Source organism: Penicillium bovifimosum (genome assembly GCF_028826915.1).
Source record: "Penicillium bovifimosum strain IBT 22155 chromosome Unknown utg000002l_segment0_segment0, whole genome shotgun sequence".
Lineage (NCBI taxonomy): Eukaryota > Fungi > Ascomycota > Eurotiomycetes > Eurotiales > Aspergillaceae > Penicillium > Penicillium bovifimosum.
Genome location: NW_026622711.1, coordinates 3,249,361 through 3,268,678, shown reverse-complemented (window position 1 = coordinate 3,268,678; position 19,318 = coordinate 3,249,361). Strand labels below are relative to the sequence as shown.

Genomic DNA, 19,318 nt, shown 5'->3' with positions numbered 1-19,318 from the left:
TTTACAACGTAGATCGGGAAGTCATGCTTTGAAGGCAGGATCATCGAGATCGTGTCTCAATTGTATGCTGAATTGGAAGCATCACGGTAGTCTTCATGAGCATGCACTCTTCGTACGATGTCAGGTCCCGACATCTGAATGTAATGAGTAGGACTAAACAGGTGATATGGAGAGACGCGATTGCGAACGCGGCAGCTTAGCCGGCCACTAAAACCTACTCGACAGTCAACGTAGTGAACGCGGCTGAGCATCATCCATCACGCACGCTCCATACTCGTTATGTCTTCGAGGTCATAGAGACCATGCCTTGACGACGATGCTAAAAATAGGTAGTATGCATGGATGTGAGGAAGTGGAGTCTGAATATGGGAACGGATATTTAGTCGACGCTGAAGCATCCAAGGTTCGCTAAGCCTTTGAAAGAGGGCGGAAGCTAGAGCCAGAGAGCAAGCACGCAGTATCATACTGAGGTTACGAGATGCACAGCCTTGAAAGGTACGTATGTTATTTAAGGGTCTATCGACTATCCCAAGGTTTTGCAATGGTTACATTGTTGCGGCAGACATGATACCGGCAAGACGCACCACATAATAAAGTCATGATCATCAAGAGCAACACGTTCACTCATTTGACCTCATTGCATACATATCTTCGCCTTTCATTTCTTGCCTGGTAGCTTCAGCCACTTGGGCATAGAGCCGGGCTTGCGTGCCCCGCTGGGCTTATCGCCTTGGGCTTTACTTGGACCTTGCTGTGAAGGACCCGACACGTCTTCTTCGTCCCTCAGCTCCGGTAATTGCTCCACCTTGAGCTGTTGAGCCTGGCTTCGCAGCTCGGGGCGTAGAGTTTCTGCACGGCGTTCATGAACAAAGGAGGCAGCAGTATCTGCCCAAGAGAAATTGACAAGTACACGTCCAGCGAGCCCGAGGTCTTTGATCAGACGCTTCTTATCCGAGACAGGTATAATGCTCGGATGTTGGGAACGAGACACACCGTGGACAGTAATGTTGAACTTTTCACTGGCGAACGGCGGAGCAAGACACCCGCGCACAAAGTCATACAACGACTGTCCTGTGTCTGATGGGCCAAATTTGGCCACCACTTGGCTTTGATCTGGAAAACGGATTTTCACATCGACCTCATGTATCGCTGCCTTCCTCGCCGCTTCTGCCTCTGCTTTGGCGGCGATTTCGGCATCCGTTGGCAGTCGCTTGGGACGAGAGGATTCATTGAGTAATCGCTGGTGCAGCTTTGCGTGCTCGATAGTGGGTATGTAGTCACTCTCATTATAGGCTATTCTTGCTGACGATGGAGTGTCTTCCGATGGAGGAGAGAAGACAGTAATATGCCGGCCGGGATCGATTGTAGGAGCCGCCGATTCGGGGACAGGTAGGGGAGGAGCAGCCTCGTCCGCGGCCGCGGAAACGTTTGAGGATCCAGGCTGCAATGCGCTGGATGACTGCGGAACTGGGACGGGCTCCTCAATTGCGCTAGCAGCGGGTGTCGCTGCAGGTGCTGCGTTTGGAGCCTGCGCTGAGGGAGTCTCGTCCTCCGAAGACTTGAAGAACTCGCCAATTTTAGCCATGGCTTCTTCAATAGGCTCTTCTGTTCGTCGGAAACTAAGACGAATAAGCACGCTGCCACTGTTGAAGCCTAGCTGGGCTAGGGTCTTTTGTAGATCTGTGAAGCTCGATATTTCACGTTCCATGATCTGGAGCACAGGAGTCTCATAGTACAGTCGGCCGGCGACATCTCCGTCGGCTGAGGGCACTGCGCGTGATGTGAAGTTCCGTGCCGGACCACTCCCCGCAACTCCCGCTTCGAATTTCCGTAGTACTAACCAGAGGGTGGTTGTACTTGGGAACTTGTCGAGTATGCGGCCGTTTGGAGCACCACGAGCCTCGGATTCGGGCAGTTGCAAGCCAACAGTGACAACCGATGGAGAGCGGGAAAGTTGAACAAGCTCGAGCTTGGCGCCAGAACTGAGACCAGACAAGCGGAAGGAAAGAGAAAGGTCGAGCTGTTTACGGTTATGTCTGCGATGTAGAAAAGACTTGGTCAGTATTGTGTTCGGGACAAGGAATAGAACGTCCACTTACTTCAGGGAGTATTGACTAGCATTATATCCAAGCTTCGAGCATGCTTCCTGTAGGATATCGGTCAAATGTTTGGAGGGGGTAGTCTTGATTGTTGCCCGCCTGGCTGTCGCATCGATCACCACGACATGGGCACTCATGGTGTATTGAAGAACACCAGCTTTATAAAGAAGAGGAAAAGATAGTGCGAAAAGGTCAAGTGTAGAAGAAGAACATAGAAGTGTTGGAGTGAGGAAATCTAATGCGGGGAGTAAGAGGCAGAAAGTAGTCGAAAGGCCGTGGACGAAACAGGCAGCGGTGCGGGCGTCATCTGAGCTCTCGCGTACTCTCAGAGCTTCCCCGTCATCAACTCACCTCCATCACCCCCAAGCCGCCCCCTTCTCAACCTCCTTTTCTCCTCTTTTTTTCTGTCGGACTAGCTCTGGAATCTCTGTGTCATATTGAACTGCATTGAAAGAATACAATAATGGTAAGAATGCGCCCTTTCTCTCAATCCATGGATTCTGGACCTCAAAGCTGACCGACTTCTCCCATCATAGTCCAACCCCTTCGATATCAGTACGCCGGAACCTTCTCCCTCATGAATAATCCACCGTTATACTGACCGTTCTCCAGATGGCGGTGCCTGTGTCGCCATGGTGGGCAAGGACTGCGTCGCTATCGCCTGTGACCTTCGCCTGGGCATGCAGTCCCTGACCATCTCCAACAACTTCCCTAAGATTTTCAACTACGCCCCCTCCACCTATCTGGGCCTGACTGGCCTGGCCACCGATGTCAATACCGTCTCCGATCTTTTCCGCTACAAGGTCAACATGTATCGGCTGCGCGAGGAGCGCGATATCGCACCGCAGACCCTCGCCAACTTAGTGAGCTCATCGCTCTACGAGAAGCGCTTCGGCCCCTACTTCGTCAGTCCCGTGTTGGCTGGTATCAACCCAACAACGGGGAAGCCGTTCATCTGCGGCTTTGACAGCATTGGCTGTATCGATTTCGCCAAGGACTTCATTGTCAGCGGAACGGCAAGTGACCAGCTTTTCGGTACTTGCGAGGGTCTGTGGGAGCCTGATCTGGTATGTATCAACGATAGTATTGATTTCCTGGCGGATATGCTGCTAACGTGCTATGTTATTGCAGGCCCCCGAGGATCTCTTCGAGACGATCTCACAAGCGCTGCTCAGCGCCGTGGACCGAGATGCTCTCTCCGGTTGGGGTGCCCAGGTGTACATTATAGAGAAGGACAAGGTCACCCAGCGGTTATTGAAGGGACGACAGGATTAGATTTGGGGAAGTAGTTGTTTTGGGCTTTGGTTCGAGGGCGAATCCCGGCGTCTACGGTCTTCACTGGGTGCCGTGTACGGTCAATCAATGACGGGATAGCACAAGAGCAAGGCGAGAGCGGTCGATACCTGAGCCGAAAGGCATTGTTCTTTGACTCCATGTTTCTCTTACTCTATCACGATAATAAAAGGCCCTTGTCACGTCATGGCAGTCTCCCATTATGAAATTCCCATTAACCGGCAGATACTAAAGTCAATTCCTACTTGATTTTCATTTTCTATTGGTAACCTGACCAATTTTCTGACTGTTTCTCTGGAGGAATATACCTACAGCAGAATTTGGTGGTTTGATAGGGCTTATTGGTGGACCCTCGGCTTAATTGGGAAGTATTCTCATCAGCTCCTAGTAAAAGATAACTAATCACACAAGTTCCTAGCAGTAGTTAAATCATCATAGAGCGTCAGCTCGTTGGCTGTTTTTCTCTTGGCTAGATTGTCAACTGAAGTCCTAACTACCAAAGGGCGGTTGCGTTCTGCAGGCAGTTTCAATGTGCAATGACGAGGATAGTCATATGTAGGCACCAATATGACTCCTGTGCAGGTGAAGAGAAAGAGCGGAACAGGAAGAAGTAAGAGACCGATACCGCCTTCAACAGGTCAGGTCAAAAGTGGCAATCCAGCACAAGCCTCCCCTCTCATATGCCACCATCACTTGGGATGTACTAATGACCCGTACCTTCCAAATCCTATCAACACCGTCCAAAATGGAGGCACAGAAGTCGATCCGCTTGTCAACCAGCCATACAGAGCCATTTGCCATGGCCAACACCACCACAGGTCCTTTGTTATCCAAAGCTACCACAGCGCTGCAACCAACGTGAATGGTGGTGAATTGATGGCTCCTCAGGTGCCAAATTGACACCAGCCCATCCTCACGGACAGAGACTGAATAGCCGCTGGCTAGCCTCAGGTGAGTCGTGGGTTCGGGTGCGGCGTCATATCCATGGTATAAACTGACATTCATGTTAGCTGTGCGTCACTTCGAACGGGGGAGACATGAATACGTACCCTTGAATCCCCAGGTCATTGGGCCGCAAACGCCAGTGGGTAATGTTCGATCCCGTTCCCCTGCCGGTACCCACTGTCACGAAATCGAGCCCCTCCAAGCATACGAAATGGATTGGCAGCGAATAGCCTGGGAGCACATGCGTGCATACACCGGTCTGGAGCTCCCAGCACCGGACTGTCTTATCCTCACCGCCGCTGATCAGAATGCCATATTTGGATTGGAGGCAGTGAACGGCACCGTCGTGGCCTCTCATGACCTTTCGCGGGTAGTCTGTATACTGGACTACAAGGTTCCAGACACAGATCGCTCCACCGTGACTGCCAGCAATTGCTGTGTTACCATCCACTTCAAGACATGTGGTGCCAGAAATGCCCGTAAGCCGACGAACGAGTTGGCTGCAGTCATTAGCACAAACGAGCCGTGATAGAAAAAGGATTCAGACCACTCACCCAGATTCCAGCTTCCAAACGCGCAAGATGCCATTGTCATGGCCAGTGATGAGGGACTGTGCCATTTCATATGGGGCATATGAGGCCATGGCGCGAACGGGTCCATCGTCCACCGGGCCCCATCTCATGGGCAGCGCTTTGAGTGCGCCGATGGTCACATCGAAGGCGAACAGGTCCCTGTGGTTGCCAGGAAAGACATCCCGCTCCCGCTCGCAGAGAACGAGATAGCCCTTTTGCCATTCAACAATGTCTGCGCCCAGTGGCAAGTCTAGGGGTGCTGCTTGGGGATACCATTCATAAACACGTTCCTCGATCTCCATCTCTGCCTGCTGGCCTTCGGGCAAGCCAGGAACAGATGAAATCTGTGGTCTTTGGGGAATGAACTAATGAAAACAGCACAAGTCAGTACAAACCATTTCAGTGGCAGAAGCGGCAGTGCGAGATGCCCGGGATTTCGAACAAGTTACTTACAGAGGGTTGATGTCGGAATATCTGCCGTGAATCGGCGTCGGTATCCTATGTGTTGGTATGCCGATTCAGTGAGTTGAAGAAAGGAGCAGCGAGAGATAGTTGTACCTTAATATCTTGGAAGCAGTGATGGAACTGCAATCAGGTGCTCGGTTGAAAAGATGAAGGATTTGACCGATCTGAGAAGGAAGGATATAGGCAGCGATTGATTGCGTTCCTAACGCCCGAGCCGGCGTTGTCGCCGTCGCCGTCGACGACGACGTGGACAACATCACTGCTTCCAAGATATTCACACCAACTACGGCTCTCTCTGGCCGCTTCTTCTTTCATTCACTGAATCGGCATACCAAGACATAGGATACCCACGCCGATTCACGGCAGATATCCCGACATGAACCCTCTGTACCGGGCATCTAACACTGCCGTTTCCGCCATTGAAATGGTTTATACTGACTTGTGCTGTTTTCATTCGTTCATTCCCGAAGATCACCGATTTCATCTGTTCCTGGCTTGCCCGAAGGCCAGCAGGCAGAGATGGAGACCGAGGAACGTGTTTATGAATGGTATCCCCAAGCAGCACCCCTAGACTTGCCACTGGGCGCAGACATTGTTGAATGGCAAAAGGGCTATCTCATTCTCTGCGAGCGGGAGCGGGAAGGCCAGCAGGCAGAGATGGAGAACAGGGAACGTGCTTATGCATGGTATCCCCAAGCAGCACCCCTAGACGACATCGACGACAGCATTGATATGTCGGATCCGGACGCCGAACCAATCTGCAGAGTCACTAGCGAATTGGGCAACTGATATCTTCCACGAGTAGGCCCAACATCGGCACACCTAATGCATGGCTATTTCAGAAGCTCCAAGTTGGCCTACAGCAGTACAGATATATCGATTGGTCGCTGGGCTGTAGGTAGCAATCAAACACCTGGAACCTTCCATGGATATAACCATAAAAACTCTTCACATAGAGCTTTCAAATCTGATGCGTGCGGTAGTACATTTTCTCTGGACATACAGCAGATTAGGCCCTTCTCGGCTTTGCTTTCTCTCAACTACGAAAACGAGGGCTCCCAAGCCCGCTAGCGGACGTCTCTAAAGCAGAATTGTAGAAGGGTACCGTCTGTATGGCATACTTCGTGTGTACAGCCAGTATGGGCCTGGTTTCATAACTCGAGATGATATCCATTATACGGGTCCGATGGCCTGGCTACAGCAGCACCAGGCTATAACCAAAAATCATAAAACAAGCAACGTCCCAACCAGGCCTTAATACCCATCTCGGTCAGTTACTGCTCCATAAGCCGGTCCCTTATTGCCCAGGAACTTCTTCAAATCCGCCGCGAGCAACTCAGGCACTTCCCAAGCTGCAAAATGGCCACCACGATCAAACTCGGTTTCCTGCACGACATTTCCAATAGCCCGGTACCAAGGCATAGGCCACTGAATAATCTCCTCTCGGAATTGCGCCACTGCGAAGCGCACATTGTGTGGTGCTGTAACCGCGAGGACTTTGTCGAGCGCCATGTATTTCAAGTCTCCCTTAGCCTCATTGTCATCGCGCTTTGGCGCTGAAGCCTCGTGATAGATCCTCGTGGACGCCATTGGGCCAGCGGTGGAGAAATAGTATACGCTCACCCAGGTCAGGATCTCCTCGTCCGTCCAGGGGTACTTGTCAGTCCAAGTGTGCATTTTGTCGTAGATCCAGGCCAGTAATCCGACGGGACTATCGTGGAGCCCGTATCCCAAAGTCTGGGGTCGAGTTTCTTGCTGCTTCATGTATGCGTTGCCGTGAGTGATATATCCCACTGTCCGGGCGATGAAAGCACGGTCTTTTGCCGAGAAAGGCACAGATAGCACTGATTTGAAGAACTGGAATGGACTTCGCCATGGGTAGGGCGGAACGACGGGGATGAAGTTCAGGTGGATGGCTTGGGTGTGTTGAGGATAGAATTGAGACATGGTGCGAGCGATCATGCTGCCCCAGTCGCCTCCTTGGATCACTGCTTGGGGATTAGCTGGTTCACTTTCGTAGAGACAGATGAGTCTTGCCGTATTCTTCGTAGCCTAGCGCGATCATCACTTTGTGCATAGCCTCGGCGTATTGTGCCAGTCCGAACCCTCTCTGGTTTGATTGTCAGGATGTATTTGACAGCGTTCATAGAAGGGAATTGATATACCTTCTTCACCCCCTGTGAGAATCCAAAATTGGGCAACGAAGGCGCTACAACATCGAATGCGGGACCATCCCCGTCGTTCTTGGTGAGCAGTGGGATCAGCTTGGTGGATTCAAGGAAGCTGCCAGGCCCTAGAGTGGGAACAACCGATTAGCAGGCGTAACTGATACAATTGAAAAGGAGGTTCGCGGGGATAGATACAGCCATGGATGAATAGCAATGGAACTGCTTTCGAATGTCCGCTCCGATGATGCACAGTATGTATATCAAGCTCCCCGAAGCCATCCACTTCTATCCGGACAGTGAATTGCGTGAGTTGTTCATTCAGCTTCGCCTCTTGTGCGCGCCAATCATATTTCTCGCGCCATACGCCGACCAGTCTTTTGATATCTTGCAGTGGAACTCCCATATCCCAGCCGGAAGCATCGAGCTCGTCAGGGAAGCTGGCGTTCTCAAGCTTCTGGTGAAGCTGCTGGAGCTTCTCGTCCGAGACGGCAATGTTGTATGGAGTGACTGAACTCATTGTGTGAAATACCTAGGTAGCAACCTATGGAAGGTTGTTGGGTTGGATATAGTCCCAAGGTTCGCTTTTATGCAATATAGTTAAGTCGCGCTCGGACCAGCCACGAAGGTTGGGATTATTTACCTCGGTTTCACGGTTGACACCTGATTACACACAGATTCAGTGTGGAAGTGGCATCAGGCATGGGGTAGGTATGTCATTACTCATTTTTGCTTTGGTATATAGGTATTACCTGCCGTATGACCACGGAACAGAAGCTTCCAATGTACATCTAAGTTCGTATGTACGGAGTACACTTATCCAAGCATCCATGGATACTGTGGCTGCATATAACTGTACTTTAATCCACATATTGCGTATAGGTAGTGCAGTCCTGGTAGATACCTTAGATTAAAACCTATAGGTACCTATGAGGTTTACCCTCCAGACTTAATTGTCGTGTTGTTTCCATTGATGTTGGTGCCCATACATATTCTGGGATTTGAAGAGCGATTGCTGGATCTGCCATACTTACCTAGGTTCCATTCATGTTCGATTCCTCCGATAGTATTGTGCTAGTCCAAGATCAACAAAATGGATAGAAATGAATATCATCAGAATATGGAGATTGCCCTATGTACTGAGAGCCCGGTTGTTGTTGTCCTCGATCGATGTACCCAGTACTCGACGTCTGCCTAGTATTGCATAGTTCAGACGGGTACTCGGTACTTGCTGGTCCATGCTGGTCCATTTCTGGTCTAGATCCCGCTGATCGTGCAGCACGACCTCCGTGCACCTTCACAGGCGTCGAGGAAAAACCACCACACAAAGAAAAAGAACGTCTAGGAAAAGAAATTTCAAGCCTCCAAAGGCCTTCACTTTCCTATGTTTACAATATCAAGAATTCGACATACAAATCAGCGACTGACCGACTCGCTCATGTCTCAGGCCGCCCGTGTCTAGACCGCCCGGCCCCCCATCGAACTAACGGAAAATCCCCTCTCCCCTCCTTCTGGCCTTTCTCGTTCAATATTCCATTTTCTGGTGGATGTTCGTCGAAGTCCCCTCGATCAATCCACCATATCCGATTCCTGCAATTGAAAGAGATGATCGTTGTCTTCCCCGGATAACCTACGCGAGAGCTTCCACCCCGGAAAAGAAAAAAAGGAACTATCCTCGAACCCACCCCTTCACTTGCCACATGGACTATGCCTGACACGCCCGAGCCAGATGTCTCTCATGTCGTGCAACCCTGTCCCACCATGCCATTTCCCTCCTGCAAGTCCGAATGCATCCCAGACGGTGTAAACACCGTTCGTGACGGAGATGTGCCCCGTAACTCGGGAACCTGGAATGATGATGCCCAGACCGCTGCTATCGAGCATCTGGTCACACTCAAACAGGGGTTACGGACAGCCGAACTCGAGCCGTTCTGGAAACGGCTCATGGAGGACATCACAACGATAACAAATGCCCAGTATGCGTTTGTTGCCCGCAGGGTACACGGGAATGAACACTTGCCAGAAGTAGGCGGGCGGCGCCCATCGCTTTTTGGTGCAGCTTTTTATTATAATGATGGTTACCAGACCGTTGGTTTGCAGCGAAACAGGTATTTCGCGGGCGGGAACCCCTTGTTGCATATGGACCACGAACGGCCTTGTTTGATCCCCGAAAATCTCAGCTCACTGGTGTCGTTCGGTGATGATCAATTACCGTTTGGCGCCGATGGCTATTTGGCGATTCCCCTATTTTCGGCTGGAAAGTGCCTGGCGCACCTTGGGTTGATGTGGTCGAAAGATGGTCTCCGAAATAGAACGCTATCCTGGTCCTTTCTGGAGATGATCCTCCATTCGCTCGAAGATTTGATTGTACAGCGGCTTCAATCAGAACTCGAGACTTTCGATGCAATGTCAGACGCTCCAACGACAAATACCTTCTCCGACTTCCACAACCCCCAGTCTACCGCCTTCCACGAAGCTTCCGATTTCAATTCCCACCCCCTCAAACCCTACGCCCGAAGCTTATCCCACGAACTCCGGACTCCGATGCAAGGTGTGGTGGGTATGCTTGATGTCATGCACGCTACTGTGCGTGAAGCCATTGAGAGCAACACTCCTCTCAAATCCGGAGGCATTTTCGAATCTCTCAAGGAGGGGATCGAGATGGTTCAAGATAGCGCGCGACGCGCCGTTGAAGCGGCCGACAATGTCGTCCATGCATATGATCTCAATATGCAAGTTCCCAAAACACCACTTGAGGAGAAGTTTGAGATACTGGGCGGTGCCGCAATCCCATTCGCTTCATCCGAAACCCGTCCGAGCATTTTCATCGAAGGGAACAATGTCGCCGTAAATCCGTACAAGCGGCGACGAAGCCTGCCGCCGGACATAAGCACCCGGCCGGTACGCAAACAAAGACTTCGTGCGGCTTCCTCGCGACAAGAGCTTTCGCCTCGTAGCGAAGAGGTCAAAAATGCTGTTCACGAAAGTGATCAGATCGTCCATGCTATCCCGGCTGCTCAGATCGAAGCCGTCATGGCTGAGATGGTTGATCCGCGCCCATCACTCGCAGTTCGACGATCGGCACCTCATCTACTCCTCGAGGGGATCAATGGGAATCTGAAAAATTCTGCTTTGCGTTTTACCAAATTACGAGACCTTCTCCGTTTGGTTATCAATGAGTCTCTCCACGTTGGCGGTCGACCTGACTCTGCTGTTTCCAATGCAACCGAACTTGGCGAGAGGATTGAGATTCGGTCGCGGTCCTCCAATGGCGAATTCTTCACTAAGGTCGTGGACTGGTCTGTGGATCCAGCACTGCCTGACACACTGCTTGCCGATGATCGTGATCTGGCTAAATTGATTTCATGTGTTTTTCTCAATGCGATCAAATTCACCAACAACGGCATGATCACTGTATACGCTACTGTCGATTCCAAGAGGAATGACGTTCTCATTCTCATCCGCGACACGGGCCCGGGCATTCCCGCTGCATTCATACCCAAACTCTTCAAACCATTCGCCCGCGAAGATGCATCGACCACTCGGAGCAAAGATGGCCTAGGACTTGGTCTCCTTGTAGCCAAGGGCCTTTCACGCAAAATGGGCGGCGACTTGACCTGTGTTCGTTCGTCGACTTCTGGTCCTGATCGTGGTTCAGAATTTCGGATCCGGATCCCTGTCAACCAACCCGAGGCTGAACCTCGTCCTGGAACCCCCGGCGAGAGGATCCTGACCCCGTCAACTACATGTACCGACCAAACACGCCATAGCAGCACCAGTAGCTTCCTCTCTGACCCCTCTTCCTCTGCCTCCCCATTCATCCTCCCCGAAAGTCGGCTGCAACAGCCCACCCCGTGCACCAGCGACGAAAACATGTCAGAGAGCCCACCACCGCGGCCACCAGCACAAATTCGGCTGCACCAAACACATATCTCTGGGGATGCTTACGATAAGAAGCTTGGGGATAAATATCCGCTGCGCTTCCTCGTCGCCGAAGACAATCGCATTAACCGGCGCGTACTGGTGAACATGTTACGCAAACTTGGCTACCGTGATGTCCTTGAAGCGGCTAATGGCAGAGAGGCCGTCCAGATCGTTGAAGGTATCCTAGCCGCGTCGCATCCCATCAAAGCGCGTGACATCGATCTCGATTCAGCGAATGGAGCACAAGGCGTCACCAAGAAGCCACTTTCGAATACACGAATGAAACCGATCGATGTGGTCTTGATGGATCTCTGGATGCCCGAAATGGACGGATACGAAGCCACCTCACGGATTCTTCGCATGGTTGACAAGCACCGGGATGGACATGTGGCTTTCAAGCAACCGCACTCCAGTAGCCCGGATTACATGGAGATGGACCCAGCGCCCGACGCTATTTCTGCACCTCCACCTCCCACAGTCCTTGCTGTGAGTGCCGACGTTACCGATGAGGCATTGAATCGTGCCTCTAGGGTAGGCATCAAGGGTTATATGACGAAACCCTACAAACTCTCCGACCTCGAACGACTGATCCTCGAGTTCTGCGGCGGTACCCGCAACCACAGTGTCTAATTATCGAGATATCCGCTCGAATGCATCATGATGCTTTGTCCGATGTTCACTCCAAACCCATTTTATACCCATTGGATGTGGATATTCCTTCCATGTACAAACCCCACTTGATATTTCCTTCGGCGCGGGGGCGTCCCAAGATAGGATATGCATTGACTCGGTGGATCCTTTTGCTGGGTGTTTCGCATCCTTGGTCTCTTGTTCATCTTCTGCCATATACCATGTCATCTTTCAACGCCTTTCATGTTTATTACCCCCATTTTGATATAATGATTGATGATACATCTTGCAAATGATTACTTCTCACCACATCCATGCGCTGGACATGTAGTAGAGACCAACTGATATTTCACCTTGAGCCGTAAGCCATGAGGCGTATTCCACATAGGTTGTATACGGAGCGTAGAAAGTAGGAAGTAGCTTATTTTCCTACGAAAAACAAGAAAAGAATAGAGAAGTTATCATTACATCCATTAATAAAATCGACATCTGACTACGTTCTAAGCGCCCCGCAACCTTTCTCTCGTCAAAACACTGGCCGCGTGCCAGTCCTAGTAATCCCATAAGAGACCCATGAATCTGAAATGGGCAGTATAAGAATATATGCCATTCGCCACAAGAACAGTACAACAGATGCAAGAACCAATCATCAATATTCACGTAAACCGGCATGCGTGACCTAGAGCAAATGTATAAGGCAGATGCCAAGGCATACAAAACGACGCTATGCTGTAGGAAATAAGACAACGTAGCATTTAGGTCAACTTTTGCTTGATGAAGAACGAGCGCAAGTGCGAGAGCTGCCAGGCACATGCGGCGGACAAAACGGCCAGCTGGATGAGAGTCCAGCGCACAACTCGGGAGTTGGTCGTCTCAGACTGGTCACGGAATTCAGACTCGCGTTCCTGGATAGAAAAAACCTATTAGTATATTGAATTTCGAAGAAACGCCAGCATCCTGGCCATGCTTTGAAACGCGGTAAATACTTACCCGCTGGTACACTTGCTCCCGACGGATATCGTGCAAGCGGCTGTTCAGATCCTTGACTCGCTGCACGATGTCCTTGATTTTATCCTTATCCTCGGTCTCGATCTTGCTGGTCTCGCCAATGGCAAGATCAACGGTGAGTCTTACGGCGCCCCGAGAGTTGGACAACCAGCCGGAGGTCACATCAGTCTCGGGTGTGAAGCAGATTCGGTGCTGGCCTGCATCTGCGGCGGAGAAGTGGAAGCGGCCTGTGTGGCCGTCCCGCTTGGAAACGACGCGGTGATCGTTGTCGAAGGTCTCCTCGACGGTGATGTGTACCTTCAAGTTCTGGTCGATCGCGTAGGCGCCGGTCTGGGGGTTGACGACTTCTGTCTCGAAGCGGCCTATTCATCGTTCAAATATATATTAGTTTTGGGAATATGCAGGCTCCTGATATTTCGCGCATACCGGCGACTAGAGTGTCCTTGGGTAGATCCTCGAAGAAGCACTTTGTTTGGCGGCCTTCCATGTAGAAGTACAGGGCATTAGCGGGGAGGAGGAGAGAAAAGAAGGAGAGGAGTGTCAATGCTGACACCAGCCATGATGAGGATGTCCCAGAGAAAGCCATGATGAGGAATGGGCAATTCAAGAGTCGCACGACCAAGTGTTCATCTCCGTGAAGGTGTCAACATCCAGGATCGCGGTCCCTCACCGCCTTCGCTATCGGGGAGCCTCTCCCTTTCAAACTGCGAGTCTCCGCGAACGTGATCTTCAAACTTGACTTCACTGGTCTTGATATCATCAAACACACCCCTGATTCATCTTTCTATTCGTCGGCTATTGTCTATTTCATTGCCTAATTGCCCATCACTTCATCCTTGTCGTTGCAGAATACTCCGATCGAACCGCCATCATGGCCGCGGCCGCCGATGTTCGCGACATGCTGGATTTGCCCGCAGAAGGGCAGCCCAGACCACTCAAAAAACAGAAGGTCGTCGAAAAGCGACCAGGTAAGTGCTCTATGTATCGTCAGGCCCAAGAAAAAAGACTGACAGCTTCGGTCGCAGAGGGTATCACTCGCGAATTGTACGCGCTGCTGGGCGAAAGGGCGCCACCGATCGCGATTAATGAGAACAAGTACAAGGGTCGTCCAAAATGGATGAACAAGCTACGCGTCCGGCCATGGTATGTTCACAGTGCAGCTATTCTACTACCCTACAGGGGAGGCTGACGAGGGATCGTGTATAGGAGCATGGCACCATTCACAAACAACGCCCGTTCCGATGGCCTGGTCCTACATCACTGGCAGAGAACGCACGAGTCAGCGCGACCGCCTGTGCCTACCACTACAGCCGCCCCAGAAGATTCGCAGATGGAGGTGGACCGGCCAAAGGAAGATGGAAAGGAGGAGGGGCCCAAGGTACACGAGCAGGAATATGCCTTTGCCAAGTACAACGTGAAACCGCGCTTGCCCAAGAGATATACAGACGACGAGTACAATCGACATCTCAGAAGTGATGACTGGTCACGCGAGGAAACGGACTATTTAGTGGATCTCGTCACTGAATACGACCTTCGTTGGGTGGTTATCGCCGATCGATATGATTACCAACCACAGATGGACATGGAGCCAGATGCGAATGCCCTTGTGCCGGCAAGGAAGCATCGAACAATGGAACAGATGAAGGCGCGATACTATTACATTGCTGCAACGATGCTCTCGTTAGAGCACCCACCCTCAGAGATGTCCGAGGCAGAGTTTGATCTACATGAAAAGATGCTCAAGTTTGACCCCGATCGAGAGCGCGACCGCAAAGAACTAGCCGCCCTCCAACTCAATCGCACAGCCGACGAGGTGCGCGAGGAGGCGATGCTACTCGAGGAGCTGAAGCGCATTACAACCAACGAGCAGAACTTCATCACCGAACGCCGAGAACTCTACTCCCGCCTCGAAGTTCCCATCAGCGTCGGCAACACAGCCATGTATCAATCCAGCGCGGGTCTTTCCCAACTCCTGCAGACTTTGCTGCAAGCCGACAAAAGCAAGAAGCGCCGCTCCATACTCGGCGACGGTGCTCTTCCCAGTCCCGCCGGTCAGACCCCAACCGCAACCGGTGGCCTAGGCCGAGCCGAGACACCCGTCACACAAGGTGTCGGCAACAAGAAAGGATCTATCGCCAAGGAAACGAACCAAGTTGTGCGTGTGCTTACCCCTGCCGAGGAAGCGAGATACGGTGTCCAGCACCACGAGCGTGTCTCAGCAGGCGTACAATTCCGCAGCGACCGTGCCCAGCGACTCACTCAAGCCAAATCCAACGTGCAGACCCAGAAACTGGCCAATGCCCTATCCGAACTTGAGATCCCAGTGCGCCTTTTCATGCCCACAGAACGCGTGTGCAAGGACTTCGAGAAACTCATCCAGTCTGTCAACATGCTTCTTGATGCCCGCAAGGTCTCTGAAAAGGTGGAGAGCGAGATTCGTGTTCTCGAGGCCGCGAAGAGTGAGCGCGAACGCAAAATGAGAGAAGCTGCTGGTACTTCGGGGCAAACTGCGGCCGATCATCCACAAGTGAAGAAGGAGGCCCAAGACGGGGAGTCAGGCGTCGGGGATCCTGCTAATGGAGCGGGCGGTCCCCAGGCCGGGCAACAGCAAGGGGATGGTAATCACAAGCGATCTGCTAGTGTGCTCAGTGCCTCAAGTGACAAGAGCAGCAAGCGGCAGCGGCGGTAGATGATATGCTACGCTAATGGTGATAAAAGCACGTCTTGTGAAGTGTAAGATACATTCGGGACTGATTACCCTTATTTCTGTACGATTAATGACATTCGGTTGGGAAGCATACTCATAATTAAACCAATTCCATCCCCACAGGTAATAATAACATCACTGGCCCAAGCATCTGCGATAATACTAGTCTTTTGCTTCCGCATCCAACCTTGTTCCAACATCTCTCGGTCATTGACAACTGCTGTGTATCCTCATTCCTCTGCCTCTACCACCAGACTGGTTCGGCTAGCCCATCCGCTGCCATGGAAGGCCCCCGGCATATGGATACATTCCTGATATGAACTCGCCAGTTCCTCTGCCCAATCACTTCTGGTAGAATCCGCTCGTTCAAGGCTGCACGCCCCGTCCTCCTGGTGATACACCGCAGATTCCCCGGGTTGTTCTTTTGGAGAAAGGTTTGAGCGTCTCTTGCTTTCCCTTCTAGAGAATCTCAAGAGCCAGCGTCCACTCCGAGAGCGGGATGGCTCTTTGTTCAATTTCTGCACACTCTTGTTGTTCAGCGGATCAACGCATGCAGAGAACCGACGATTCGCTTGATCTATCGAGAAGCGACGTTCAATAACTGGGGACGTGTTTGGGCTGTAGACATGGCGGCCATGGGTTTGCATATCCCCTCGGGCTGGCTGTGCTCGCTCGATTGTCGAGCGGGTCGGGCTTGGCCACGGTTCCAGGAATGCTTCGTCCGTGTCTTCGACATAGTCGACATTTGCAGACATGGGCGAGCCACTGTGTTCCACGTGAACTGCATTATGGGCTTTGCCTGTGGATACTTGTTCGCCCGCCAGATCGACAGCTAACGGTGCGTGAGCATTGGCTCTTAGGGATTGGCTTTTCAATTTGGCCCACATCGTGGGTGTCAAGACAGCTTCATCTTCGGTATTGACGCCATTTGGGCGCCGGCTGTGAACCTTGTTGGGCTCTTGTTCAGGAGTGAAAGGTATGCCTGCTGATGCAAGGGCGTTCTGGTGCTTGGTTGCTGTGCTTAATTCAGGCCGAGCGAACTGACCAGACACAGGCCCAGTGACATCTCTGTGCCTACCCCCGTTTTGGTGTGAACTGCCGCTCCATTCGACTGTTTGTGGGTGGTCTTCAGCATTGTCCACCAGGCTATAACCATAGCCCATACGCCGACCACCGGTCATCCACCCGGGACTCACTTTGCGTTGTGGCCCGACACCATTGGCACCGCTGGACATGCCGTGGCTCTTGGGCGATTGGTCAAGCTGTTCAATAAACCTGCTTTTGAAGACTTCGGGGCTTGGCTCCAGTCCATTCTGGACCATGCCAGTCCCGCCAACCATTTGTGTCTGAATATTGGGTAATCCATCCATTGCATTTGCAGAATGAAGTCTCAGCGACGGAATGGCAGGAGACACGCCCCCGGAAGGGTTATCGCTTTGGCGTGAATAGACCGAGGACACATGTCGTGGGTGGCGCGTATCTTGCTTTTGGGGATCGCTGTCTACGAGTGTTAAAGCTCCAGAGTTGTCACTTGATTGGAGATTCTCTTGAGATACCATCTGGAATCCATATCTGTTCGCAGGTGGTAGTTCTAACATAGATGGATTAGTCGAAGGCGGTCCGGATGCCATGCTGGCCAGTCTGTGCGGAGGGACCAATTCGCCAGGATGGGGGACTCGAGCCTCGGAGTGTGTCTTGGATGGGCTGGTAGGCGGTTGTCTTTTGGGAATCATGATATCTTGAGCCTGTCTGGCTAGTGACGTCGAAGATCCTGTACGATAGTCATTGGGATCCGTTTCCATATAACGGGCCCAGTCAACCGTCATATTCTGGAGGTTCTCACTGCTATCTCCAATGAAAGCTTGTTGCGAGAGACCTTGATGTGGTGGGACTTGTCGTTCTCTGCTGGCTCTGAAACTTGGATGAGATTCCATGAATGCGGAATACCCATCCACACGCTCATTTCTCAATAAAACCTGACTTCCTGTGCCATCTGCTGAGTCGACGTTCGTCCTGGAAGCCACACGCAGTCTGAGGCTTTCTGGTGGAGCGGGGATGGAGTATATCCCACCTGGAGTTTCCCGGATGTCAGATCGATCACAGCCTTGGGCCTCCGCCTGGAGATCTGAGTTGTTTCGCTCACGACTGCGTTCTATCAGATCATGCAATCCCGTCCTGCGAAGCCCTGGAGCTCTGGGGGACGCTTTCATGCGATCGGCAAAACGTGGGCTCCCAATACACTGGGCATCGCTGTCATATCCCCGGACACTCATCAAGCTGCTCCCCATGCCTTGGAGTACCGACAATTTTCCGTTTGCGTTTGGTTGTCTTGGCTTGTTCTTGAGCACAAAGGGGAAGTTGACTCGAGTCTCGGACGACTGTCTGGATTCTCTCGAGAGTTTACGTCGAATCCGACGTGAAAGGCTTGCAGATCTCCGTCTTGCACCTTGGATCGGGGCTCCATCTGGTCTTGACAAAGGCCCTATGGTATCTCATGTCAGTCGAATTGTACTTCAAAGTGATTTCTCGGTTTGAGGCTTGCCATGAGCTTGCTCCCCCGGACCATCCACATTCCCCATTCGAGGATCTTGATATGTTTGGGCGAACTCAGTTGGTGATTCAACTTGGTATCTCCATCGGAGACGAGGACATATATCGATATACATACTGTACTTGGAAGATATACTGTGTACAGGATGAGGTTCTACTGTGTAGGTGGCCGAATGGGGCGGTTCTTTTTCGAGGGCATTGTGAGGAAGGTGCTATCATCAATATAAACAAGTGATCTGCCTTCCACTTTTAGGTGCATCGCTCTTGCTGTATATGGTCCGCTGCGTAACAACATAGGATCCATGGATCGCTTATATCTTCATTACATTTGAGGCAGGCGGGACAGGGAAGGAATGATGAATTGGCTCAACGGACAACCCCCATCCATAGGCAGTTGGGCCAGCGGTTCACGACAGCCTTAGAAGCATGCATCTTCGCTCTCAAAGGAATCGTTCAGTCCCTGGCCTTGTTGATAGCTGCATTACAGACCAAAGGTGTAATCGTCGCCTCACGCTTCCCAGGTGTTACGGGTAGATGAACAATGGCCTTGCCGGCAAGATGCCTGCGTAGCCTCTAGCACCCTCACGGAGAACCTTGCGACGGTAAACTTGAATCAATTTTGAATTTCTCAGCCAGTTATAACGGAGCTTCTTTGGATTGAAGTAGTCAGCCATAAGTGCTCCGTAGCGGTGCAAGATGTCTTTATGAAGTGCAGTATTTCCAAAGCTGCTCAGAATCTATCAGACACATACTGAAATGATAGTTCTCGTCATCGGGCATGTCGCATGATATTCGCATTTCGCAGGATTCAGCCGATCGCACACTAGCACATATTGTGCAGATGCAGAATTGATGCAGAACCCGTTATTCGGCCACGTGGGATTGGTGCGATGTACACTAGCGGCTCCGTTTCCGCTATCTTCAGACTAAGTCAGACAGCAGACTGTCAGTGCAGATGTC

At 51.6% G+C, this 19,318-nt stretch overlaps 9 protein-coding genes across 9 annotated transcripts; 4 read left to right on the top strand and 5 right to left on the bottom strand.

Annotated features, from left to right (window-relative positions):
• Positions 1-658: 658 nt before the first annotated feature.
• N7515_002425 (putative UBX domain protein) lies at positions 659-2,236 on the bottom strand (the record flags this gene model as incomplete). Its single annotated transcript, XM_056663169.1, has 2 exons — positions 659-2,036; positions 2,100-2,236. The coding sequence occupies 2 exons, from the start codon at positions 2,234-2,236 to the stop codon at positions 659-661; spliced, it is 1,515 nt and encodes a 504-aa protein (XP_056525282.1).
• A 326-nt stretch (positions 2,237-2,562) lies between these two features.
• pup3 (proteasome core particle subunit beta 3) lies at positions 2,563-3,374 on the top strand (the record flags this gene model as incomplete). The annotated part of the gene is made up of 4 exons (XM_056663168.1): positions 2,563-2,565; positions 2,636-2,654; positions 2,712-3,166; positions 3,231-3,374. The coding sequence occupies 4 exons, from the start codon at positions 2,563-2,565 to the stop codon at positions 3,372-3,374; spliced, it is 621 nt and encodes a 206-aa protein (XP_056525281.1).
• Positions 3,375-4,022: 648 nt separating this feature from the next.
• N7515_002423 (WD40 repeat domain-containing protein) lies at positions 4,023-5,689 on the bottom strand (the record flags this gene model as incomplete). The annotated part of the gene is made up of 5 exons (XM_056663167.1): positions 4,023-4,386; positions 4,442-4,837; positions 4,892-5,274; positions 5,363-5,407; positions 5,582-5,689. The coding sequence occupies 5 exons, from the start codon at positions 5,687-5,689 to the stop codon at positions 4,023-4,025; spliced, it is 1,296 nt and encodes a 431-aa protein (XP_056525280.1).
• A 204-nt stretch (positions 5,690-5,893) lies between these two features.
• Positions 5,894-6,163, top strand: N7515_002422 (uncharacterized protein; the record flags this gene model as incomplete). Its single annotated transcript, XM_056663166.1, has 1 exon — positions 5,894-6,163. One exon carries the CDS (start codon positions 5,894-5,896, stop codon positions 6,161-6,163), a length of 270 nt encoding a protein of 89 aa, XP_056525279.1.
• A 465-nt stretch (positions 6,164-6,628) lies between these two features.
• Positions 6,629-8,059, bottom strand: N7515_002421 (epoxide hydrolase; the record flags this gene model as incomplete). Its single annotated transcript, XM_056663165.1, has 3 exons — positions 6,629-7,426; positions 7,480-7,667; positions 7,738-8,059. 3 exons carry the CDS (start codon positions 8,057-8,059, stop codon positions 6,629-6,631), a joined length of 1,308 nt encoding a protein of 435 aa, XP_056525278.1.
• Positions 8,060-9,246: 1,187 nt separating this feature from the next.
• Positions 9,247-12,093, top strand: N7515_002420 (CheY-like superfamily; the record flags this gene model as incomplete). The annotated part of the gene is made up of 1 exon (XM_056663164.1): positions 9,247-12,093. The coding sequence occupies one exon, from the start codon at positions 9,247-9,249 to the stop codon at positions 12,091-12,093; it is 2,847 nt and encodes a 948-aa protein (XP_056525277.1).
• Positions 12,094-12,848: 755 nt separating this feature from the next.
• On the bottom strand, positions 12,849-13,687 carry N7515_002419 (p24 family protein; the record flags this gene model as incomplete). Its single annotated transcript, XM_056663163.1, has 3 exons — positions 12,849-12,998; positions 13,084-13,463; positions 13,528-13,687. The coding sequence occupies 3 exons, from the start codon at positions 13,685-13,687 to the stop codon at positions 12,849-12,851; spliced, it is 690 nt and encodes a 229-aa protein (XP_056525276.1).
• A 285-nt stretch (positions 13,688-13,972) lies between these two features.
• N7515_002418 (SANT/Myb-like DNA-binding domain-containing protein) lies at positions 13,973-15,790 on the top strand (the record flags this gene model as incomplete). Its single annotated transcript, XM_056663162.1, has 3 exons — positions 13,973-14,069; positions 14,127-14,244; positions 14,308-15,790. The coding sequence occupies 3 exons, from the start codon at positions 13,973-13,975 to the stop codon at positions 15,788-15,790; spliced, it is 1,698 nt and encodes a 565-aa protein (XP_056525275.1).
• A 248-nt stretch (positions 15,791-16,038) lies between these two features.
• Positions 16,039-18,096, bottom strand: N7515_002417 (uncharacterized protein; the record flags this gene model as incomplete). The annotated part of the gene is made up of 1 exon (XM_056663161.1): positions 16,039-18,096. The coding sequence occupies one exon, from the start codon at positions 18,094-18,096 to the stop codon at positions 16,039-16,041; it is 2,058 nt and encodes a 685-aa protein (XP_056525274.1).
• Between the last annotated feature and the right edge of the window lie 1,222 nt (positions 18,097-19,318).